We start from the raw sequence: 26,109 nt of genomic DNA on the forward strand, positions 1-26,109 counted from the left end.
GCCATTAAATGTATTTTTAAAAAAGGAGGGTTGGACTATATGGCCTCTAACCTCCCTTTCAGTCCTGGGACAATGTTACCAGGAAGCCTGGGGTGTGCATCCTGCCTCAGACATTTATGAGCTGTGTGGCCCTGGTCACACATCTTCTCTATAACTCAGTTGCTGCTTTTTTTTTTCATTTATAAAATGGGGATCCTAATGCCTATAGCACTTCTCTCTCAGTATTGTTGCTGCAAATGAAATCAGGCATGTGAATCATGTTGCAAACAAAAACATCAGAAAAGGAGCTCTTAGTAATAATGGGATTATTAATAATAGTAATCCAGGGATATACCTGAAGTCTGAACAGCTGGCCCAGGTTTCTGATCCACATGCCCAGTCTCCCAGCAGGATATCTTGTAGCCATGTTCCAGGGCATTCCTGTCCCATCATGTCTAAAATCAAGCTCATCATCCTTCCCCCCAGACCTGCTCCTCTTTCTAAAGCCCCTTGTTCATTAGTCCAGCCCATTCACCCTCACACTGGTGATACCTCTGAGGCACCTCTTAGAACTGACCACACCATTCCCTTCCCCCCAACTCCCGCTCTCTTTAAGGCCCTCATTACCATCTGAGGGGAAGCAGCTGGAGCCACCTCACTTAGCTTCCCTTTTGGACTCTCTCCTCTCTCCAAAACATTCTTCATGCCTCTGCCAGACTTATCTCCTTCATGTACACATCTGGAAACATCACGCCCTCTGCTCAAAGCCATTCAATGGCTCACTCCTGCCCAATGAATAAAGTTCAATAAATTTATATGGACTATTTGTACCTGACCTGTGGTAGAGCATTCCAAGCTCATACTGGGCTATACTTTGACCCAGACATAGTGATGCAGTTTCTTCTTCAAGCAATAAGAACAACTAACTGTCCATCAAATAAAGTTCACACTTCCTTGCCTGGCATTCAAGGTCCTCCACAATGTTGTGCCCTCCTATTCACCCAGGCTTATTTCATGTCTTCATGTACATTATACTCCCAAAAAATGGACCATACCAACTCAACATGCCTCACGGTGGCTTATTGATTTCCTCCTTTTGTCAATACTCACCCTATTTTCATCTATCGACTCTCTCCCAATCCTTTAAGCCTAATTCAAAGGCTGCCTCCCTCTGAAAGTCTTTCCCATGACTGGTGCTGACCCAATCCTCATGGTCCACTTTGTTTGCACTGTCTGAAAGCACTCATGACATAACTTATTTTGGACTCTATAAATAGCATGTGGCATACAAGACTGTATGAGCCTCATAAAAAGAGTGCCCTGGCTTCTCCCTTAGCCCTAGGTAGGTACAGGGCTCCAAACACAGTGTGTGCTCACTACATGGCTGCTGACTCATTGGCTTGGAGGACTCAGCTCTTAGTTAGTTAGTCCCAAAGAAAGAACCAGCAAACAACCTCAAGGTAGGTCTGTGAGGAATCATTGTGACTGACCTTTAGCATCCAGCTAGATAGATACACACACTGAAATCGACTTTCACAGGTTCCCTCATTGACCAGCCCCAGCTACCCCCGGGACTGACCCAATTACAAGTCAACTCTATTCTCAGTCAATGGAGTAGAGCCTCAGTCCCAGCTAGGAGGTGGAAGGGAGGAGGCTGCTGATAATCCTTCACAGAGATAATTCTATCCCAGTGAAGGGAAAATCTCTGTGGCACTAAGGACTACTGAGTGGATACTGCAAGCCAAGAAACAGATAACAGCAGAACACATCCACCATCCAGGAGATGGAAACTGCACATATCAGGACAGAAATCACCAAGCAAATCCTGTGGAAGTCCAAAAGAGAGCAACACATAGGAAAAAGGCCCAGAGTCAGAGGGCCTGGGTTCAAATCCCACCCCACTAGTCACTACCTGTGTAAAAATGGGTGGTTCATGGGACAGAACACTGGACCTGGAGTCAGGAAATCCTGAGTTCAAATCTAGCCTCAGACATTTAGTAGCTGTGTGACTCTGAGTAAGCCATTTAGCCTCTCTCATTCAGCCTCAGTTTCCTCATTTGTAAAATAGGAATGTGATAGCACATGCTTAACGGAGTGGTTGTGAGGATAATATGAGCTAATATTTGTAAAATGCTTTGCAATCCTCAAAGTGCTATATAAATGACAATTATTTTTATTATTATTTCAATGAAAATGTTCCCTGCTCTCTGGAGCTTACAATCCTAGGCCAAGTCTTGAAGAAAGTAATAGAAACAGAAGTTATTCCAAGCTCAAAGACCTATAAGAAGCAAAGTATAAATGAGCTTGGAAAGGCAAGATGGTGTGTAAAGGCCATGAGGATGTGGGGAAAGTTTACTACATACTCTTGCATCTAATCAAAGAAATTTGCATTTAATAGAAGAAAAATTCAGGAAAGATTAATGACTCCTACTTAGATGAATGAAATGCTGAAAATGCTGGGAGATACCTAGGTTGATGAATATTCAACTCTGCTCCCCAGAAAGTAAGAGTTCTTCCAAAGGGGGTTGGCTAGAGAGAACCAAGGGGAGACAAAAGAACAACTCCCTATTTTACCAGACTTAATACACCTCGATGGGAAGAACTCCCACCCTAACGGGTGGGCTCATGCTCATCTATATCAATAGATACATTCTACAAAGTCCTTTCTCAAACAATTAATTTACAGGCACCTAGGAAGTAACCAGTACTGACCAGTCTCTGTGATAAGGGCTGGGGATCCAAAGACAAAAGTGAAACTCAGCAGTGATTTCAAAATCTAGACAGGGGAGACAACGTGTGCGTAGGTAGATCTATGGCAAAAGTGCATGGGATAACTTGGGGTGAGCCACTGGCAGCTGGGGTGGAAAAGGGCTCAGGAAAAACACTGGGAAGGAGGTGGCCTTTGGATGCCTTTAGGGAAGGTGCAGAATCTAAAAGGCAGAGTTGAGGAGAGAGGGATATCCCAGACACAAGAGGTAACCTGGTCAAAGACTCAGTACATGGTCTCACTGATATTCATGAAAATAGCAGATATTGGGTAAGTAAATAAAGGAGCTGGTTGGTAACAAGTACTATGGAAGGAGGGACAGAAAGGGAGGGCTGGATCTGGGTGCCTTTAGGAAGCTGGGCTTCAGGAGGATGGGACCACACCTGGTCAATGACAAAGCAAAGGACAACTCTAAAGTCAGGGGTGTCAGTAATGACAGGAAGTGAAATTGAGGTCTCTCTTTGCTATGGTGAGTTTTATATTGAAGCATGCCCCATATTTAAGGGGTGAGGCTCCGAGGTACAATGGGAAGTGAGCTAAGGTGGAAAGATAACTAAGTGTAAAGGGCTAGGTCTCTGCCCCTCCCTCCCCTTTTATCTAGTTTCTTCTCTCTCTTCCTCTCACTCTCCTCTCCTCTCCTCCTTTCCTTTCCTGGCTTCACCTCACCTTTCTCCTTCCCTCACCTTGCCTTCTCCCCTTCCTCCCTCCCTTTTTATTTCTGCCTCCTCTACTATCTCCCTCACTCCCCGTCTTGTCTTGTCTTCCCTTTCCCCTCTATCTTCTCTCTTCCTTTCCCTCCCTATCTTCTCTCTTCCTCACTCTCTTCCCCTCCCTTTCTTTTATATCTCCTCTCCCCTCTCTCCCTGCCTTTTTCTCTCCTTCCTCTCTCCCTGCACCTTCTACTGCTTCTCTTTCATCCTGCCTTTTGCTCCTTACGAGACTGAGACATTGATATACAGTAACTGAAAGAGTTAGCAGAATTCCAAGTCAGAGGAATCTGGATTCAAATCTGTCTTCATTTATTAGCTGGTTGGTCTCTCTAGGTATGTGTGGATTCACAAACAGAATGAATGTGCGCATATGTGTATACATATTATGTATGTCTATACATCTATACACATATGTAGATATATACACATGCGTTGAGAGAGGGGTAGCATATAGCAGATAGCCGGATGGATCATCGGACTAGGACTCAGAACGATGTGACTTCCAGCTACCCCCTCCCCTGCTACTAAAAAAGCCACGTGAGCATGGGCCAAGCTACAGAACTCCCCTGAGCCTCAGTCTGTCTTTTGTAAAACGGGACTAATGGCACCTTCTCACCTAACTCACAGGTTTGTGGGGAGGTTCAATTGAGAGAAATCATGTTAAGCATGGGGCCAACTTTCAAGTGAACTTTCTGTCAATGGAAGCTCTTATTCTGGGAGGGGTTTAACCATTGCTCCCGAGGGAAATTGTCTTAGCACAGAAGGGACTCTAGTTTCATTCTCTGCTCTCCTTTCAATTCCTGGGTGGGAGGGACAGAGAATGGGAGTAGCTCCCATATGGATGGAGAGCTGGGCAGGCCCCCAGAATCACATCCTGAGTTGGCACTGAGCATTGAATTAGCCCATTGTCTAATCTACTTGACACGTTTGTGGTTGTCTGTTAGACCCTCCCTCCTCCTCCCCCGACCCCCATCCCCTGGCCCGGGCTGCTCCCTCCTTGAAGAAGAGTCTATGATGAACAAAACCAAATTGACATAAGGAAGTTTCTTAGCTTAGGCACAAAGGGCTTCTGGATGAGTTTCCACTTCTACAACGGCCCTGGCTAGGAGGCCTCGGTGCCATCCAGCAGACCACACCTGGACCTCTGTGGCAAGGAATCTTGATACATCTGTCTATTTCAATGTAGATTTTGTAAATATCCCCTTATGTTTGCAAAGCAGGAGGTTCTGCAAATAGAGAAGAGATGATTATGATGAAATGGGCAATGAGCCCTGCCCTCACAATCCAATGGAGGGACAAATTTAAAAAAACATAATTACCCATCAGAATAAAAAAGTAGTGCAGACACAGACCTCTGGGGAGAGAGACAGCCAATAAGATTGTGGAGGAGATGGAGAAGTGAAATGTCAGTGACCTAATGTCAGAAGGAAAGGCACTTCAGGTCTAGGTTTGAGTATGATCAAAAGTTTGGAGGTGGGATTGCACAGTACCCATTTAGGAGCTCAGTTGATTTGTGCTCAAACTGCATCACTCAGAGAATACCAAGGTTACAAGATGACCTTTCAGTCAATCAAAAAATCCTCTAGTGCTTATAAGAATTGTGTAGCTTCTATAAGAATAAGCTATTTCCCAACTGATAAATGGTCAAAGGATATGAACAGGCAGTTTTCAGACAAGTAATCAAAGATGTCCACAGTCATATAAAAAATATTATAAATCACTACTGATTAGAGAAATGTTTTTAGGCCATTCTGTCCTAAGACAATTTACCTCAGGAGTAATTGTTAGACCCTGGCCAGAAAAAAATGTTTGTACCACCTCATACACCCATCAGATTGCTAATATGATGGAAAAGTAACATGATAAATGTTGAAGAGGATGTGGGAAAAATGGAAACTAATGGACTGTTGGTGGAGTTGTGAGCTGATCCAACCAATCTGGAGAACAATTTGGAAAGTTGGCCAAAGGGCTATAAAACCATATATACCCTTTGACTCAGCAATAGCACTGCTAGATCTGTATCCCATAGATTAAGAAAAAAGGAGGAAAGGGACTATTTTGCAAAAATATTTTCAGCAATTCTTTTTGTGGTTGCAGAAATTTGGAAAGTGATGGGATGCTATCAGTTAGGGAATGGCAATAATATTGTGCTATAAGAAATGACAAGCAGGATGCTTTCAGAAAAAATCTGGAAGCATTTACATGGACTGATGCAAAGTGAAGGGAGAAGAACAAGGAGAATATTATGCACAGAAACATCGATATTGTACAATAAAGAACTGTGAATAACTTAGCTATTCTCAGCAGTAAAGTGATCCAAGACAATCCCAAAGGACTCATGATGAAAAGTCCAGTCCACCTCCAGAGAAAGAACTGATGGAGTCTAAAGGCAGATCAAAGCATACTTTTTCACTTTCTTTCTTTTGCTTTTCTTTTTTTCTGGGTTTTCTTTCACAGTATGACTAACATTGAAATATGTTTTGCATGATTGAACGTGTGTAAGTTTTATCAAATTGCTCACCATCTCAGGGAGGCAGGAAAGAAGGGAAGGGGAAAATTTGGAACTCAAAATTTTTGAAAGTGAATAATAAAAATTGTTTTGCAGGCAATTGGGGAAAATGAAATATTATTTTAAAAAACAACAAAACAAAAAAGAGAGAGGAAGAATTGCATGGCTTCCCGAAGGTTAAAGAATTGCTTCTCATCCTTCTATCTGATTAGAAGATCAGCTTGGCAGCTATGGGAAGGATGAATTGAAGGAAAGAAAAGAGAGCAATAAGTGCCTGTACTTAAGACTCAGTGTGGTATTGTGGAGAGGGCTGGTCTTGGAGTCAGGAAGAGTAGGGTGTTGGAATCCTGTCCCATCCATACAGGATTAACTGTGCCAGCCTTGACAAGTTACATAACCACTGTGAGCCTCAGTTTCCCCATTTCTAAAATAAAAATGAAGACTGACCTTCTCTCACAGGATTGTTCTGAGGAACAGATGAAGTGATATATGTGTTTATGTATATATTTACGTGTATGTGTATATATGTATGTATATATGTGTTTACACACATACATACATATGGAAAGAGAGAGCTTTGCATACCCTCAATGCCAAAGAAATGCAAAGAAATGGGGAAAGAAGTGCCTTACTTTAAGATTCTTTCTAAACCTAAAAGTATATTCATCTATCAAGCTGTGAAATTGTCTGACCTGAAGACAAGAAACTAGTACTAGCCAAAAACAAACCAACAAAAACCCTGTGTTTTGAGATCCCTGGTTCTATAAATGGGATCAGTATGAAACCCACATGCTGCAGAGGGAGGGATCCTTCCCATGTTTTCACTCCACTGGCATGCTGAACCCCAGTTAATGATTTAGGAGCTGACTTTAAGCCCCATAGTTATGACTGTGTCAATCACAGGTATGAGGGAGTGGAGTGATCTGGGCAGGAGACTTGAAGGAAATGAACATTGTCTCCTGTTCTTTGAAGACCTCTTTGTCCCTTGAATAAAGGTTGATTCACTTCAATCTGCTTGGCCCACTTGAAAGATCAACTGGTGAGAGTTAAAGCCAATTGAGGCCTGATTTAGGAGAAACTTCTTAATGATTGTTTCCAAGTAGAATGGACTGCCTTGGGGTTGTTTGAGTAAGGAGCCTCCCCTCATCACTGGCGAAGGCAAGGTAAGCACTTACTGAGGATACTGCAAAGGGAGCTTCCCTGCCTCTCCCTCCCCTCAATCAGGTAAGTTGGACTTTGGTTGTTGTTCAGTCATTCCAGTCATATCTGACTCTTGGTGTTTCCATTTGGACTTTTCTTGGAAGAGATCTTGGGGTCGTTTGCCATTTCCTTCTCCAGCTCGTTTTACAGATGAGGAAACTTAGGAAAAAAGGATAAAGTGACTTGCCCGTGGTCATACAGCTGTAAGTATGTATCTGAGGCTGGATTTGAACTCATGTCTTCTAGACTCCACGACTGGTGCTCTGTCTACTATGCCACCTAAATACCTCTGAAACCTCTCCCGACTTTGAGATTCCATTGTTCTGTTATGGGGCTGGCTCTGGAACTTAAGGTCCCAGTGGAGGGCAGATATCTCCAAGGAGATATTTGACGGCAAAAAATCATGGTAAACTGGGCATTTAGGGTGAGGGTTACTTGTTGCAAAGGCAACACCTGCATTAGCGGAAGCCTGAAGAAAGGGGACCAGGAGTCTCACATACAGTCATCTACTTCACCATTCTTCTGTACTGGGGAGGCAGTGTGGCTTACTAGCTAGGACATGGGATATAAGAGTCAGTGAGCCCTGGATTCAAATGTTTCTGCCATTTATAAGCTATTCCACCATGGGCAAGTCGCTTACCTTACCATCTCTCAACCTCAGTTTCTATGACTGTATAAAGGGGGATAATAGCCCCTATCATAGTCAGTCAATACTAGTATATTGTATCTATGTTCCCAGCACAGTGCTAAGCCCTGGAAATACAAAGACAAAAAGGAAACCATTTCTTCCCTCAAGGAACTTATATTCTTGGTGAAGCCTTATTAATTTTTAATGTGAGCATGTCTACCTCAGAAATCAATAAACGGTATAAGCCCTGGCTTGATTTATTGTTTTGTTAGTTGTCCAGACTTAAGAACTGTCTCTGCCTATTTGTCTCTGTCTGTCTATGTGTCTCTTACTCTTTCTCTAAATATAAACACATGTGTACACATATGTATGTGTGTGTCTATAGGTACATGCATATATTACACATGTGTGTATACACACAACTACTAGGACCAGAGTAGGGGAGTCAGTTGCTTTCAGTCTCCAATGCTCCCATTTGAATAAAACTTCCATAATCAAAAGAAATCAGGAGCATCCCGGAGAGCTGGATCTTGACTCTGGATGGGGCATGACTACAACCCCCTTGGATTTGTCTTCAAATATCTCAGCATGAGTGAGAATCCCATGGGGTTTGGTGACTAATTGTAAAACATTCAAGTCAAACAACAGGCCAGCCACCTTTGCTCCAGATCTCCCTGAACATCTGTAGTAGAGACAGGCTGGAGCCCCGAGTTTGTGGGTGCAGCTGCCACTCCTAGAGAGCCCAAGCATGGACAAGAGGGGAACAGAATGAAGCTTAGGGGAGAAGGCAGGTCACCATCTCAAGAGGCTCTGCACCTTTGGGGCCTATCCTGGTATATTCCTGCAGGTGACAACTCAAGAAAAGCAAGCAAGCAGTGGCAGGCCTGGGCATCTGGAGGCCTGGTCTCATGCTCTTTGTCACTGGCGTCAATCTCTCCTCCCAGTTGTTTGTCTCCAGATGTTGTCCTTCTGAAAACATCCAGATGCTCTGATTCAGGCAAAAGCTCCATATGTAAATGAAGTCTTCATTTGGCTAGAACTGAATTGGTAAAGAGAAAGGGCAAAAACAGGGGATCTCATTTTCCTCAGAGAGGAAGCTTGTCCTTTTGTCCTATTGCTGTCAGTGCGCGCGCGCGCACACACACACGTATATACACACACGTATATATGAAGGGATGTCAACCCACATGAGCTATAATGAGCGTGTGTTTAATGATCTAGCCAATTACACAACTCTAAAGTTTTCTGGTAGAAACTTTGAAACTATAGCATACATTTTTATTCAAGAATCATTTATGGCTTCCCAGTGGTGTCAGAAGAAAAGTCTTAGTGGCCTCTACTGAAAATTCAAGCTAATAAGAGGTCTGGGGGGAAGAATGGTCTGAAGTCAACAGTGGTTGGTAACGGCTTGGCCATCGATTTGCTTTCTTTAGCAAAATGCTTCTGACTATAGAAATAAAAGCAGATCCCTAAGAAAGAAATTGACTGTCTGCTCACTGTGCCTCTGGAAGGAGCCTCATCCTTTGATGTTTTATGAACGAGAACACATACAGCCATTTCTTGGCCTCTTTTTTCAGGTGGCCAGGTTGTACAAAATGGGCACCTCTGAGTTATCTTTTTAGGGGACTCTGCATAAGGCTGTAGCTGTTCCAGGGAATGCCTGTCCAAGATTCTCCAGGACACTGCTGCACACATTTTCCTTTACAAATTGCCTTCCGTCTCAAAAAAAGTGTTCATCTGGGTATCAATTCTGACAAAGTGTTCTGTTTTTTCCACTTCTGTTTGGTGGAAGGGGGCTCACCTTTACCGTTTTCCTGTGTGCTTTCTGTCCTCAAGTCTATAGGAAGAATGAAAAACCTTTCAATTCCATAATGATAGAATTATGTCAAAATATTCAGGAAGAACATGCAAATAAATAAAAAAGAATGGAAAAATTACAAAAATGATGATGAGGAAGAGGATGACGATGATGACTGTGATGACAGCCCAAGACTGTAGTTGAAGCGAGGAATGTCACAGTTAGCCTTTTCTGAACAGAAATCCAGGCTGACAATGCAGTGGCTACCAATTTTCTGGTACCATCTACCCCAAGTTCAAATTTAACTTTTTTTGGTTTATTTTGTATAGTAATGATTTCTATTTTGTTTATGATAAAAGAGGCATCATGGTGCTACAAAAAGATTGTGGTACATCAAGGCACCTGGCTTTCTTATTTCCTCCCTGTGTGACCACTCACAAGTAATTTAACTTCTCTGGGTCTCAATTGCCTTGCCTATAAAATAAAAAAATCTGGATTAGAAGACCTCTAAACTCCACCCCCCCCCCAAATCTCTTGTCTTTACTAGGGAATCCCCTCAAATGACACCAATAATTTTAATGGGAATATCCTATCTCTGCATTCTGCACTCATCTCTTTAATATTTCTATTCAGAACTCTCAATTTTATGGAATTGTGTGTTTTCAGTTTTTATTTTGGAAGTCTCCCTTTCATAGAACTGCCCCCCTTGCCTTCCCTGGTGGAGCAAGTGGGTTCTCTGTTCTTTGATTTTCATTTCATTATCTGGCTAATCCCAAGCCAAGCAAGAGTTCTCAAATACAGTCTCTAAAAACATCTCTCCTTCAGATTTCCAAAATCTGCCTTATTTTCCTATAGACAAAAATTCAAATACTCCTGCCATCCATCAGAGAGAAAAAGGAATGCTTACTAAAACAAATAATGAGCCCAACTAAAGATGGAAATCATGAAGTGCATGTTGTGATAACAGTCATTTCGCATGGAAATATAGAAGTTAATTCAGGTCTGCGAAACACTGGAAAACAAAAGGTCCAACAAGATGAGAATGTAACATTCTGTCAATGAGAACTTTAGAGATCCTGCTACTATGATCTGGTAATGAATACCATGCTCTTAAAATACTGTAAAGACTTTTGAAAAATTAGTGGATACTAAAATTAGTCTGTGGACATCATTATTTTTAGATGATGTCTTCTTAAGGTAGTGTTGTTTTATTTTTTTAATTGTTCACTTACAGCCATTGAAAACATATTATATTATATTAGAACTTAGTAATTTTTTTTACATACAGAGTCAAAAATCCAGTATGCCTACTATATTAGTTGGGAAAGCCAGGGAGACTGATTCATGGTTGAATGTTTTCTCTTCTATAAACCAGCTCTACCTACCACCTTTTACCTCTTTGGCTCTCTGCAATAGCTCTCTGCAGATTAATATGAATCTTATCTAAGAATGCCCATTTACATGGGTAATATATCACAGAGGCCTACCATAGGGGCACTCTCCCTCTTCCCACATATCTTAAGTGAAAATTTATATTGAAATAAAGAGTGACCATTCTGCTCAACCAAATCAACGGTGAACTCTCTTGAATACTGGAAAACAAGATAACTCAGTAACAAGTATATTTATATAACCCTAAATGCATTTGTGAAGTTATATATTTATTCAGCTACATTCTGAATTTTTTTCATAATTGGCAATGACTAATAATGTGTGAAATAATGAGCTCTTCCCAAATAATCTCCTGTATATGCGTATAACATTCTTGGATACTTCAGCAGCTTTGTGTTCTCAAATAGCCCATTTAATACATGCTGCCAACAGACATAAATATGTACGAGCATGAACAATAAAAAGAATTCACTAAAATTATCACGTAATTTAAAATGTATTTGATGACTTGATGCAAACTAATTTAAATATTATGGTACCTCAAGTATCAGCAAATAGCACTTTAAAACAAAAAAAAAATTCAATAGAAATTTATGGGGGAAAAAAAGAAAGAAAACTTGGGAAAACCCAAGTCCATATTTTAGTAAATTGACTGTTTGAGGATTTCTGACTTATTAAGTGACTGAATGTTATCTGTGAAACAACTGACTTGCTACAATTCAGATTGAGTAACATGAGACAAAAAATGTTTCTTCAAGCTTTCTTCCAGCAGCGTTTTATAACTCGCTGACTATTAGGATTCAGGAATCTCCAAGTCAGTTACATTTTGAGTTCCCTTTCAGTTGCTGCATGTTCTGTCTTTGTGGACAATTTTTCTTTCAGGAGAATCCAAAAGGATTCCTAGCCCAAAGCAGCTTTCCATTTTGGAGAGAGCTCAGTTTTTAAGAGGCGACCAAATGGAGAAGTAAATGGTAAAAACATTCATGAATCACACACACACACACACACACACACACACATACACACACACTAAAAGCTACCTTATGAGTCTACTGACTTTGTGTATGCCAACACTCCTGTGCTCATTTTGGGGTCTGGGGGGCTAACTTCCTGAGCACACTGACTTTTGGAGTGAGCCCCAGTTCCCCAAATTCAGCTAGGAGAACCCTCACCTACATGGCAACTAACTAATGCTTGGTATTACAAAAGGTATCCCAAAAACAAAGCAGATACTGTGGCTCATAGAGGCCTCAATACAGGCCTGATTTTAAGCTGAGTAAAGATTTGGTCATAGTGACTAGAAAACTGATCCAGGCCGAAAATGATTTCAGAAACAATTTCGTGCCATGAGCCCTGGCCGGCAGGGCACTCTTAAGTGGGCAGACTCATTCTTCATTAGAAATGAATGCCAGAGCTTGGCTCCTCTCGGTCCCTGTGGGTATGTGCCTTTTCCCCCCACCCTGGTGCTGTTGTCATTTAACTGAGCCCAGAAGGAGTCTGAAGTCAAGTCTGAAGCATCCTGAGATGCACCGAGATTTGAAACCAGATTTGACAGGAGCCGGGGAAAGCAGCTTGTGAAGTAGCACGCCTATAGGCTGTTTAATATTTCTTAAAAGGGGTGAGGGGAGGAGCAGTAATGAATACTGCACCATTGCTGCCCCAGCGCTCCCTTTCTTCCTCCTAAAGAATAGGTCTGATCACCATTCACGATTTTGCCACCCTACAGGTCCAATAGCCAGCTACAATATTCTGGGGGGAAAAAAGTGTGTATTCATGTGTGTGTGTGTGTGTGTGTGTGTGTGTGTGTGTGTTGGGGGTGGGGAGGTGCTGCTGTTTCTACAAAGCCTGGAAATGAGACTGCAGTGAATACAGAATTGAATTATTCAGATAACTTGGAAAGCCTCACGGCTGATTGGTTTCATAAGCAGATACTAAACTTCCTTCTCTAACTCCCCAGCCTCCCTGTACTTTGGGTTCTGGCCCAGGAGCTGCTCTAGAACTCCTGCTGGTTCTTCCATGATCAGTGTGAAGGGCAATCCTAAAGCACTTTGGTGCTTTGCTTTAAATTAAGAGTTCTCAGTCTTGTTTATATCCTGGATCCCTTTGTCAGCCCCGTGAACTTATCAATGGGCTCCTCAGAATCCTATTTTTCACTGCATACAATAAAATACAGAAGATTATAAAGGAAACCAATCCTCCTGAAAGACGGTTATCAATTTTTTTTTAAATAAGTTCACAGACCACAGGTTAAGAACCCCTGAATTAAATATTTGATCTCTTTTTTTCAAATGTGCTGTCATTTCAAAACATAATTTGACTAAAATTTTTAAGTATCCCTTTGAGTATGTGATTTCATGTGATCAATTGCGATTTACCAAGGAAGACCCTGAAATAAACATGTAGCTTGTCTGTCTGTCTGTCCTCATCAACATATTCTCTTGAGACCTGGCCATATCTACAGCTAAGGCCCAATAATGATCAAAAGACGGTTTTCTATTTTTTTTCATGTACAGTTCCTGTGAAGTTGGAATTTTTCACATCCATCTCCCATTAACTGGTCATACAAACAAGAGCCACAAGCAAGTAAATTAAGAATTCCCTCCCCCTGCCCCCACTGCTTCTATTCATTAGAAGAGGTTCTAATTGGGAAAGGTGGATGATTTCTCATCCAGCCTTTCCTCCACATTCAATAAGATGTTTTTTTTCTTAATTCTCACAATCAAACCTGTATAACACAGGAGTGACACTTCCTATGAAGGAACAGAAAAGTGCATAAATTGGACTTCTATACACTTCCAATATCACAGTTAGTCAAACAGGATCACAAGAAAAACTGCACGCATGAGCCGAGTGAGGCGTAGATCACGCAGTCACTGCTGGTCAGAACCTCCTCCGTATACAAGGTCCGACCCACAAAAGGAAAGGAACTGTTCTGTTGCCAAGGTCCATACTCTGTGAGTACTAGGCTGGCAAAGGATTCCCAGAGGCCCAATGGAAAGGAAATTAATGCATTTTGGTAGGTTTCAAAATGGAAGGAAAACCCACATCCCAACTTCTATTCCTTCCAGTATATTTTAAGGATAATTTTAGGCTAGCAGGTTTCTTTATCAGACTTTTGGTCAATCCAATATTACTATTTCATACTTCAGTGATAAGCAATTAGTTGATGGATTCTTTCTTGATAATAATTTTTTATGAAAACTGTATAAATTGATTCTTTCTGGAAAAAGCAAAGCCTTCTTGGGTTACAGTAGTTCTTGTTTCTGTTCAGCCTAATTCCTGGGCAAAAACTGGAGTCAGATTGGGGAATCAATCAGCTTTGCTTCTTTCTCTCTCAAACTACAGCTTATTCCTATTACCACAGAGTTTGGAGGGCACTCAAAAGTAATTGAAGCCAAGCAATTCACACTATTTATAGACTCTTTTTTTCGGAATCACCTGCTTTCTACTGATTATTTTAAGTACAGTTGTAAAGTTTGGATTTTTTAAGAGGCCCTTTGAAGACAGAGCAGATGTTGGTGCTGCTAATGATGCTGGAAGCAAAGTGGGTTTAGGGCTGCAAAACTGTTTAATACACATTTAGTGACTGTGTGTTTTTCTATTAAACTTGGTTATTGTCAATTACTAATAAAAATACTTATGGAAGCCCATAGGCCATAAAAGTTTGCTTCTAGACTCAACTAAAACCAACCAAACAACCTAAATCGAAGGCTATCTTTCTATTACAGCATGTAATTTACTGGGATTTTAAAGCAGTTTTTCTACTGTGAAAATGGTAACAGGTTCAAATCTTAGTGTTTAAACCTGCCTGTCTATACTATATTTATATATCTATCTATTGACAGACATGGTTTAAATATGGCACATATAAGTACATATAAATTGCTTCTATCATGTAATAGCTTTACTTTGTATGGAAGGCTAAGTTTTGTGAAAAAACAAACATATATTACCTCATTTGATCCTCATTATAACCCTGGGAGATAGGAGCTATCATCTGCCCTCCCCTTCGCTCCATAGAAATATAACGATTATATACAAATATACAGATTACATATAAATTACAGAAGTATGTGCATATGTATGTGTTGTAAGTAGATGCTAGTGAGTACGATGTGAGTTTTATTCAGTGGGGATTTTGTTTGCTTTAATTTTCACTCTAAATTAGGTGACATTTTAGGTACCAGGAGCTCTGGAAATGAGTAGTTTATTGGATGAATTGTTCTTTTTGTTTACTGACCTGAACATTTCTCTCTCTCTCTCTCTCTCTCTCTCTCTCTCTCTCTCTCTCTCTCTCTCTCTCCCTCCCTCCCTCTCTCTCTCTCTCTCTCTCTCTCTCTCTCTCTCACACACACACACACACACACACACACAAATTATTTTGATTGGAGAAAGATAGGAATGGGGGGGTATAAATACTAATACAGCATGAATAAATGCCAAGTACACACATTCAAGTAAATGAGGACTGGCTTCCGCCGTGCTGTTTTCATCATTTATAAAGTAGCATCAACTGATTTAAATTTCATTTTTTTTAGAAATGCAGAGAATGTGTGAGGAAAATTGAGAAATGGATAAGATATACCAATTTCAACAACTTCATATTTTTGCCCTTTATATTATGTTCTGCTGTATTAAGAAGATCTTACGGGATCATGAAGTGAATGAGTTTTCAAGGTAACTCACAGAAGGTGGAGGTGGAAGGGGTACTAGAGTCAGAATGAGGGTTAGAACCTGAACTCAGTAAATTGCAAGATGAAAGGGAAGGAAGGAAGGAAGGAAGAGAAGAGAAGAGAAGAGAAGAGAAGAGAAGAGAAGAGAAGAGAAGAGAAGAGAAGAGAAGAGAAGAGAAGAGAAGAGTAGTGATAGCTCCAGTTCACATAGCATTTTTCAAGAGAACTTCACTGCCTCTGCTGCTAAAACTGGGGATGCTGTTTCACTTCCGTTAGCTGAAGATCCTTCGGGGCTATTCCATCCAAGTGAATGATCACTAGAAATCCCAAGTGAACCTATCCTGGGTGATGACTAATTGGCCTTTCCCACTCAAATGCTCACCCAGTAACTGTATGGGCAGCAGCAGACACAAATTGTCACCATTCTGCTAGTACTTCAGACATGAGCTTCGGCCGGCAAGAACATGGATTTGCAGGATGCTATTTCGTTATGTTGGTAGCTATGGCCAAAAATAAATATGTACAATCTTGCTTTAAAAGGGGGGGGGGGAAGAGTTTTCTCGGGAATCTATCAACAGAAATAAGTTAATGCACTCCTACCCCCCCCATTCCTATCTTTCTCCAATCAAAATAATTTGTGTGTGTGTGTGTGTGTGTGTGAGAGAGAGAGAGAGAGAGAGAGAGAGAGAGAGAGAGAGAGAGAGAGAGGGAGAGAGAGAGAGAGAGAGAGAGAGAGAGAGAGAGAGAGAGAGAGAGAGAGAGAGAGAAATGTTCAGGTCAGTAAACAAAAAGAACAATTCATCCAATAAACTACTCATTTCCAGAGCTCCTGGTACCTAAAATGTCACCTAAAATGTCTTTCACTTCCAAATATTCCAGTGATATAAAATATTGTGTTTATAAGAGACTTTTCAAAAAAACTTTCTATAATGAATGAATTTTGAAGGTATCTTCCTTCTCCCCACCCCCAAGGAAATAGGCATAATAGTAGATTTGATTAATATTGTTATTTGTCACCATTTTAAGAACATTAAACTACGCCTGGTTTGTCCAGCCCACCAATAACGTATGAGAAAATTAATTTGTTTTCTTGGATAAAGCAGTCCTGATTTGGGAAGGCTATGTTCACTCCTAACACTGATAAGAAGGGGCTAGATTTCGAAGTTGTGACACGATGATTTACATTCACCTTAAAGCTTCCTTGAAAAAGTTTCCTTCATGCCTAATACTGAAGAACATTTGGATTCCACATAAAACGCTTTAAAGCCTAAGAGCTCAAGCCACTTGGACTTTATTATAATTTTGGTAATTTTTTTAAGCTGATAACTGCCCGTAAAATGAGGGGGGCGGGATAAATTGCCAAATGATTTGTAAAAAAAAAACAACAAAAACGAATCATAGCAGTTCTTAGATTCAAGAAGAAAACCGGGTTCCTAGTCTTGCTACTGAAAATACTCCAAGAATTCCTTACCCAAAGATCGCTTACTGGTTTTCCCCGCTGCCTCTGGCGCTATGAATTCAGCTGTGAGCCATGACAAAGAGGTCAGAGATGCTTCCCCTAGGCCTTTTCTTATCTGGCAGATCAGATCTCCAAAACTCTTTCCTATGGCTTCCGCACCTGAGGGACCTTAAGTGCCTCAGGCTTGGGTTTTTTTGTTTGTTTTTTTTCCTGAACCCAGGATAACCCGGCATGTGGCCACTTTCTCAGCTTTTGGACAAGACCCCCTCTACTTGTTCTCGGGGTTCTAACCACTTGGGAAATAACTTTCCCTGTTGTGGATACGCGAATTCTGTTTTCCAGAAAGCACCCCCTTAATAGGGACCAACATCAAGAAACATTGTTTCCTCCAACACACGGTTAGTTAAGTGCGCCAGCTACCTTTTGGCAATGCACAAAGGGCACCCTTTAAATACAGAGTCAAGGGCAAACTTCAGACTTTGGAAATCGCCCTTTACTCCGCAACTCTCAGGGATCCCCACTTTTTCACTTTGGGATTCCTAGGTCATTTAAAGTACTCTTTCATCAGAATTAAGGGATTATTTTTTCACATGAACTTTGCCAAGTTCTACTGCAAAGGTTCCAAAGATTGCACAAGAATTTTGAAATCCAGCTAAGTATAGGAAAAGGTGGAGGAAGGACTGGCTGGTGGCCGCCGAGTGAGTCCGAAGCAGCCCCAGGAAGGGCCCAGCACTAGCAAGAGCGAGAGGGAGACTGCTCCACGAATCTCCCTCTTCAGCCTGGAAAAAATGCTAAGTGACCAACTGAAAGAAGGCGCTGTCACGTGCTCTCGAGCTGCCCCGAAGCCCCAAGACCCAGATGCCGTCAGAGTCCCTGCCTGAATCTAGGTAGCCACGGGTACCGCAGGGAGCATCTCATACAATCCTAGATGAGGGTAGAGGATCGAGGAGTTCTGACCATCGACTCGCAAAGTTGAGAGTCCTATTATACTCACTGGCTTCAAGTCTACCGCGCTTTCAACGATCAATACATCACATATTCTTGTGTTTGCATGTGACTGATCGTCTATGCATCTGTAACTGTCTTCCTCCGTCTCTGGCTATCCTCCTGAGTGGGTCGGAGAACCTGCCCATCAGTGCTCCGACACCTGCGCGTGCATCGGTCACCTGTATGTCTCTGAATGTATTCGTCACTGTACCCGTCTGGCTGTGGGTACTTGTGTGCGAGTGTCCGTTTGACTCGTGTGTGTGTGTGTGTGTCTGTGTGTGTGTGTGTGCGTGTATGCGTGTGTGTGTGTGTGTGTGAGAGAGAGAGAGAGAGAGAGAGAGAGAGAGAGAGAGAGAGAGAGAGCGCATGCTGAGCTTCTCCCCCTGGAAATAAGCCCAGTCGCCCACACCGGCGATGCCCGTCCACCAAACAGCGGGCCTCGCCCACTCCCCAGAAGGGTCACCTTCCCTCAGGCCCCGACGGCTCCTTACCAGAACTGTCGCTCTTCCTCTTGCCCGCCCTCTTCTCCGCGTCCCCAGGGGACAGAGCCTGGCGCCCGTAGTCCCCCGGCGCGCAAGCCGCCCCCGTGGGTGTGCTGGCACCCAAGGTGCCCGACGAGGCACACAAACCCTGAGCACTGCCGCCCAGCTCCGGGCCGCCGCCGGCGTCGGGTTGCAGGCACAGGCTGTGGCGAGCGGCGGCGGGAGGCGAAGTCAGGGGCGGGAGGTGCCAGCTGCCCTGCAGCGCCTGATGCTGCGGCGGGGGTGGTGGCGGCGGCGGCGGCGGGGGTGCCTGTGGGTGATGGTGGTGGTGATGGTGGTGGTGGTGGTGGCCGCGCGGGTGGTGCTGACTGGCGAACATGCCCTCCTCGTTGGCGTAGCCAGCGATTATACACGACGAGGCGGAGGGCGAGAGCTCGGGGTAAGACATGTGGTCCGAGCGGCCGTGAAGGGCCAGGGAAGACTGCGAGAATGGGTGCAGGCCCTGCGCAGTGCCGTGAGGGCTGCGCAGGCAGCCGAAGAGCGGATGCTCCATAGCATGCGAGGCGCGGCTGCTGCCCGGCGGCGGGAGCTTACGGACGGATGCCTCCACCTCCGCCGTCCTGGGTCAGCCAGAAGTGTACTCAGAGCCCCCGCCCCGATCCGGACCCGGGCTGCCCGGTTTGGCCCTGCTCTGCCCTGTCCTGTCCTGCCCGGCTGGGACGGGCCAAGAGAAGTTTGGGGGGCTGGATCTGGCCGTGCGTCTGTCGGTCCGGCCGGCCGCCGGCTGTGCCAGCTCCTGGAAGGAGCAAGAGGAAGAGAGAAAAGGAAGGAGGAATCGTCCGGCCTCGCTGCAGCTTTCGGACGCTCCGATGTCAAGGGGAGGAGGAGGAGGAGGAGGAGGAGGAGGAGGAGGAGGAGGAGGAGGAGGAGGAGGAGGAGGTGGAGGAGGAAGAGGAGGAGAGAGGTGGAAGCCAAGAGAAGGTGGTCCCAGAGAATGCTGCCTGCCTGCCTGCCTGCGAGGGGGAAACGGCTTCGGGAGGTTATAAATAGAGTGTAATGTGAGCTGGGGGCTGGCTTAGGAACCCCGCGCTGACCACATGCGGACTCCCTCCCAAACGGCCGCTCCGCTCCCTGCCGGCTCCGCCGTAGCCGCCGCCCAGCCCGAGCTCCTCCGGACTCCTCTTCCCACCTCCCCAAGCCCGGGGCTGCTCCTGGGTGGCTCACCTAGCTGGGCCCCGAGGGAAAGTGGGGCCTTCGTTTGCATAGACGGCCCCAGGGGAGTGCCCCCCCCCACTTTCCCACACACTCAAACACACATTCACACATACTCGCACACAAACACATACATCCACACTTACACACACACACACACACATTTACACACACACGCGTATACTCATTCTCACGCCCACCCGCCCTTGGAGGCAGAGCGTCCGAGCCCAACGAAAAGCTAGTCCAAAGTTCAACTTTTTCTTTCCGGGGAAACTTTGTTTCTGCTTATTTGTTACTTTGTTTGGAAACATTGTCGCCATTCGTGCACATCTGCATGCACATCTGCAAATAGGCGCAGCTGGGAGAAGCTGTGTAGAGGGGCTAGGGTAGGAGCTGAAAACGGGGCAGTGCCCTAATTCTACGGGCGGAGCCAGAAGCCAGGGTAGATGCTGCTCTCCAACCCGGGCCTCGGGAACCGTGCTGTCCTCTCCTTTTTCTGGGGCCTGCGGGGTGTGCAGTTGATGGCGAACAGAGGAACCCCATCAGAGGTTGCGGGGTTGGCTAGACTTTTACAGGCGGAAATGGGCTCCTATCTCACTGTGGGGCGCGGCGGGGGGGGGAGGGATGAGGCTCAGGATGGAAGTGGGAGGAAGCGAGCCTTAGGCGGAGCCAGCCAACCTCTGAGCCCAAAGCACCAGCAGCCTCACCTGCAGTCCCAGGTGGCTACTCCCACACCGGGCTCAAACAAACATCCCTTTGTCTGACTGCCTTTATTGATCCATTTGCCTGAACGGGGGAATACTTTGCCATCCTCGAGAAGAATCAGAAATCTACTAGTTCTCAGAGCAGGGATGTGTTTATAGTACTCCTAGACTCAGCTCAATGCTTCAGGAGCGAAGGCTTCTCACTCATTATCACACCCTAATCCATGAAGGAGAAAAATCATAGCCCCCCAAACTCGGGTTTCGTGTTTAGAGAAGTCCCAGGGGATCGGCTGCTCCTTTTCGGTAGCTGCGGGTGTGGATGTTTTCTACCTTACCGAATTTTTTGATTTTCCAAGTTGCAAGGAATTCAGAGGCCACAGGCTCCATCCAGCCTTGGAAACTTATTCTTGGGGGGAATTGGATGGGATTTTCTTCTAGTTTGGGTGGGGGGGAGAGGGGGGATGACACACACACACACACACACCCTAGACACTTCTACGGCCTACCACCACCACTTCTGGGTGCTAACCTCCCCTTTAAGGATGGAGACAGGGCAATGGATTCATAAAGGTCACAGACTGGGTGGGAAGGGTCTGCAGAAGTCAGTCAGTCCGGAGTCCGAGCTGTAAATACCCTTCCCTAACTGGGCTCCTTCCCAAAGGCTGAGGCTGATGGCAGCCTCCGTAAACAACGTGAGGGCCTCAGTATTTTCGTTGTCTCAAGTGTCCCTCCCAAATAGTGAGGGACCCAGAATCTTTGACGAGGAAAGAAGACACAAGAAAATAGGGCGGACAAGTGGCTTTTGTTACGGATACTATAGACCATCCACTGAGGGGGTTCCCCAAACTTCCCTGAAGTCTGACTTATCCTGTCCTTCTACTCCCTCACGCCGGTTTACGCCCTTTTTACCTTTTAAGCCCTGGGACAATTTGTGGGCTGCCGATGGACACACACCCTCAGAACCGTGTGAAAGATAAAATTGTTATCCTTGGCTGGGGGGGGGGGGGCAGAAGGAATTGTGCGATTTGTGAGAGCTGTTTTCTTAAACGGAAATTGAGCCCTATTCTGAGGGAAATTAGTTTTGCAGACTTTGGTTAAAAAAAAAAAAAACCGAAAACTTTTGTCCACCAGCTGCCTGCCTGCCTGCCCTGATCTTTGGGGCAGTGTTGGTGAGAACTGGGAGCTGTAGACTGCCAGGGACCGACGGTAAGGCAGACGGGCCCTGACTGTGATTTGAGGGAGCCCCTTCCTCGTGTTGGGGCCCTCCACTCTCCCAAAAGCCTGACAAGGGTGGAGGGGTGCCTGCCACTCCCTTTTCAGGGAACTGGGGGCGATAGGCTGGGCTCAGGGTATGAGGGAAAGGGAGGGGGGGGGGTTCGCTTACCTTCGGGGTGGAATATTTGTCTGATTTCTCCTTGTGTTTATGGTTTCAATATGGGCTCTGATATTAAACCTTAAAGTACAAAGGGAAGCAAGCTCACCAGGACTCTGGGCTTGGTTAGCCCCTAGCTTGTCTGTGGGCAAAGGCAGGGGGATGGGAGGAATTAACTGGATGATCAAGAGAAAGTGCGGCACCCTTTCCCCCACCCCTGCGCGGCACCAAGAACATTGGGGAATCTGGACCTGCCGCCTGGGACTCCTCCATCCCAGGGAGACTGAGTTCGATCCTCACAAGTTGAGAGTTGTGTTTAGCTTTGGGCGTGCTGAATAGAAAGAGACTAGCTTGTGCTCCTCAGCGCTGAAATCAGAAAGTTAGGGTACTGGAAAGCTTCAGGTCCGCCTAGAACAATCGAATTTCTGGTAAACCTAGTCAATTAGCACCAAGAGATGCCTGCTCTACAAATTCCTCCTCTCGACTACCCCAGGACTGAGCTGAGTTCTGCCAGTCCCCTGGGTCAGGTGTTAATGACTAACCTATGATAGGGCACTGAAATTTCCAACCAACCTGCCCCTGTCAATCAGTCCTTAGAAACGACTGGCGACGAGGCTGGAGAGAGAGAGAGAGAGAGAGAGAGAGAGAGAGAGAGAGAGAGACAGAGAGACAGAGACAGACACAGAGACAGAGAGACAGAGATAGAGACAGAGACATTGAATCGAATGAAAGGAGCGAGACACTCGCCCAGCCCAAAGCTTAAGGGGCGGTGCAGGGGGCCAGAAGGATATTCGGGGCCCCGTGTCCACGCGTGATTTAGCCTTCTTCTACCGGAGAAATACACAAGGCTCCTTTTCCACAAATTACAGGAAAATGAACTTGAAATTAATTCCATTGCTGCCTAGAGGAAATAATAAATATAAATATAGATGTACATATGCATATATATACACACATAAATGAGTATAGTTTTAAGATTTTTTAATGTGACGTTTAAAAAGTGATCATATTTGGAAGTAAAACCTTTTGATTTTTAGTTATCTCATAATTTCGTTCCTTGTGGTGTGTACGTATATACAAGGGAGAGACAGGAGAAACACCGCCCTCCTTTTTATTTTCTCTTTCTCCATCAGTTACAGAAAGCAAACAGAACAATAAAGCCCCACTCCGGTGGTTAACGCATCCCTTTCAGTGACTGACAGTTGTGTGAAGTTTCAGATCACTTATATTGATTTTGAAATGATAGGATGCTGGATTTTGTTTTTGCCCCCATCTTGTGACTTTTATTGCAAAGTCACACTAAGGAGACTGGTATAAACATGGGCATGGGTATTCTAAGTTCTCTGTAAATATTAATTGAAAAGAAAAAAAAACTCTGAGCCTCAGTTTCCTCATCTGTAGGATAGCGGTAATGCTGCCATTTCCTGCCAGAAAGGAAAATGCCTCGCAAGCCTGGGAAAAGAGGGCTGTGGTAGCGGCTGCTGCAGCAATCGGAGCTTTTTAGTGCATTCGTTCCCTTTGTTTCTGCACTTCCCTGTAAATCATAAAAGGAGATCACGCTCTAACAACTTCATTCATTCATTCATTCATTCATTTATTTATTTAATAAGCCACCGAGAACATCACCTGGCATGTCATGCGATGCCTCGTTTGTATGACGATTTCAAACCGCTGAGCTCGTTCGAAAATGAATCCCAGCGATCGTGAACGTGGGAGAGATTGCTTTTTAAAGTAGCCAAGTGTTACTGCCTCACACCCTACATATGCAGCACCATCACAGCCCACCAGATTGAGCTCTAAGCAATTAAGAGGGAAAAAAAAAGACTGAAATTGAGACTGAGAAAGTGTAATGATTTTTCCCTATATTTTAAAATTTGGAGAGCATTAAAGAGAATTTATCCTCTCCTTGAAGAATCTAAAAAAATCCTTATAAGCATTTGTTTTACTTCTTCTTTCAAATGTTGCCAGTCTTCTATAATGCCAAAATTCAAAGGAAATCTAAACATTTAAAATTCATTATGAGTTGACATTTTTAATTGATTTTATAAAAGACACGGAAACAGTTGTAATGCAACTTACCTGATAGATTAATTTCCCTTGGAAACACATATATATAAGTATATATGTACACATACATCATTTAAATTAAATGTATAGGTATACAGCACATGCGTGCATATGTATGCTAACAATCTCCCTCCACCAAGATCTGATTTTGTAGGGGAGTGTGCATGTGTACATGTATGTTTCCAAGAAAAAAAATAGGTTTCTACCAGGCAAAATCGATTATAAATTTTCAGAATACCAATATAGGTATAAATTTTAAACAGATTTCTAGATTGTTTAAGAAGAGGAGTTAAATTAATTTCCCTGGAAAAAAAAATAATGTTCTCCCTGTTTTAAAATATAAGGAGAAAACATCTCTCTCTCTCTCTCTCTCTCTCTCTCTCTCTCTCTCTCTCTCTCTCTCTCTCTCTCCCTCTCTCTCTCTCTCTCTCTCTCTCTCTCTCTGTCTCTCTATCTCTCTCTCCATATATATATATATATATATATATATATATATATATATTTCTATCTATCAGGCATGTTAATATAACTAAGTTGAAATCCAAGTGTTTCAGAGAGGAGACAATCTGTTTTCCTCTAGAACTCTCAAAGGAATCGCATTTCTTTCCTTGTCTTTGTTTTACTGAACAGAAGAATTTTAAAGAATCAAATCCAGTCATCATCCCAATGGTAAAAAAATGTTATTTATAGGAAAATGTATTTCTCACATCTAAAAAACAGTCACCCAGCCACAACAATGAACACAGGATCCACAGATGATGTGATTTTTTTGGCATTATTTTTCCCCAAGTTTCCACTGCCCCCACCCCTTCCCAGTTTATAGACAAAATAGTTTCTATGCTCCCACCTGGTTAGTATTTAATCAGGACTCATTGGCCCCCCAAAAAAGCAAACAGATCAACAAGTAACCCATATGTGAGTGAAATCTGAATGTACACATTCAGACATTACTTCTGGGAAAAATACAAGATACTTAAACAATTGTTCCTTCCAATCTTTCAGAACTAGTCATCCTCCATTTAGATTTACAATTTCTGGAAGAAACTGGGGTAGTTTTGATGAATTCACTCAATGTTTCTTGAATTTCTTCAGTAAAAGATACTCACTGCTCTATGTATGAAATGCATGTCATTTGCTCCGTGTATCAAATAACAAAATAAAATACACCAAAATACAAATCCTTCAAAGGTAAATTGAAAAAGAAAAAAATTCAACGCAAAAGAAAATAGAATCTCATAATAGAGATGGTAGAGCAGGTGAGACTTGGGTAATTGTAAAAAAAATAATATTCTATGAATCCTGTATCATGATTCCAGCAATTATCAACACACCAGGCTTGAATCACTTCTTTGGGCAATTTGGCACTGCTCTTATTAGCACCCTCTCTGAATGTTTAAAGCCTCCAAGTTAGTTTGCCTTTTCAGATCAAGTTTGAGTCCCAGAGACCCTCAGATATCATGGGCTGTTTCAGCTGGGAGAGATCTTACAACTCATCTCTATGACCTTTTGGGCTGTCTCACCCAGGGCACAATTTATGAAGCCTCCTTTCCCAGTCACTTGAATTTAATCCACATGCCATCATTACAGGGAATGGCTTCACTGAAAATATTGGAAGCTTTTCAGTTCTTACAGGTTCCATCAGGCTCCTCAATCGACAGATATTTATATATTTATTCCTTCTTTTCAGGATTCACTCTGGGCCCTACCAGCCGAGTAATTCTCTTAGATGTTTCCAGCCTGAAAAAATTCGGTTACATGTTAGACAACATTATATATACATTCTGTCTACATTGAAAAAAAGTGGAAAATTCTTTTTCCTGCTGCTTAAAACTACCCTATACTTTTTTAATGGTCATGAAATCTGCACAAATTCATAAATCTCCCAGAAAACTTGGCCTGGGATGAAACCGGACCTTGGCGCTCTAGGTAAGGCGGCTGTGCACAGTCTTTGGCTTTAGGTTTCTAGCTTCCCAAGACAGAAGTCCCTGAAAAGGACTCTGGGAGATGATGTTAGCAATAGACAGGTTATTCTTTTGTCTTTAAACTTTTAACACATCATCAATTTGCAGCTAGTTTTATTCTGAAAGTGCCTATTTCATTCAGTTTGCCTGTGAGATGACTCACTGAAGAGCCCTCGATGGTTGCAGAACCTTCCCTGGCCCCTCCAATA

At 43.5% G+C, this 26,109-nt stretch overlaps 1 protein-coding gene across 1 annotated transcript in view; it reads right to left on the reverse strand.

Moving 5' to 3' along the window:
- Positions 1-19,601, reverse strand: part of MEOX2 (mesenchyme homeobox 2) — an 86,120-nt gene extending 66,519 nt beyond the window's left edge. The window contains exon 1 of the mRNA XM_036761349.1: positions 18,594-19,601. Within this exon, the coding sequence (XP_036617244.1) occupies positions 18,594-19,137 (544 nt within the window). The 5' untranslated portion in view covers positions 19,138-19,601. The remainder of the gene's footprint in view (positions 1-18,593) is intronic.
- Positions 19,602-26,109: the final 6,508 nt, after the last annotated feature.

This window comes from Trichosurus vulpecula, chromosome 5 (genome assembly GCF_011100635.1).
Source record: "Trichosurus vulpecula isolate mTriVul1 chromosome 5, mTriVul1.pri, whole genome shotgun sequence".
Taxonomy (NCBI): Eukaryota; Metazoa; Chordata; class Mammalia; order Diprotodontia; family Phalangeridae; genus Trichosurus; species Trichosurus vulpecula.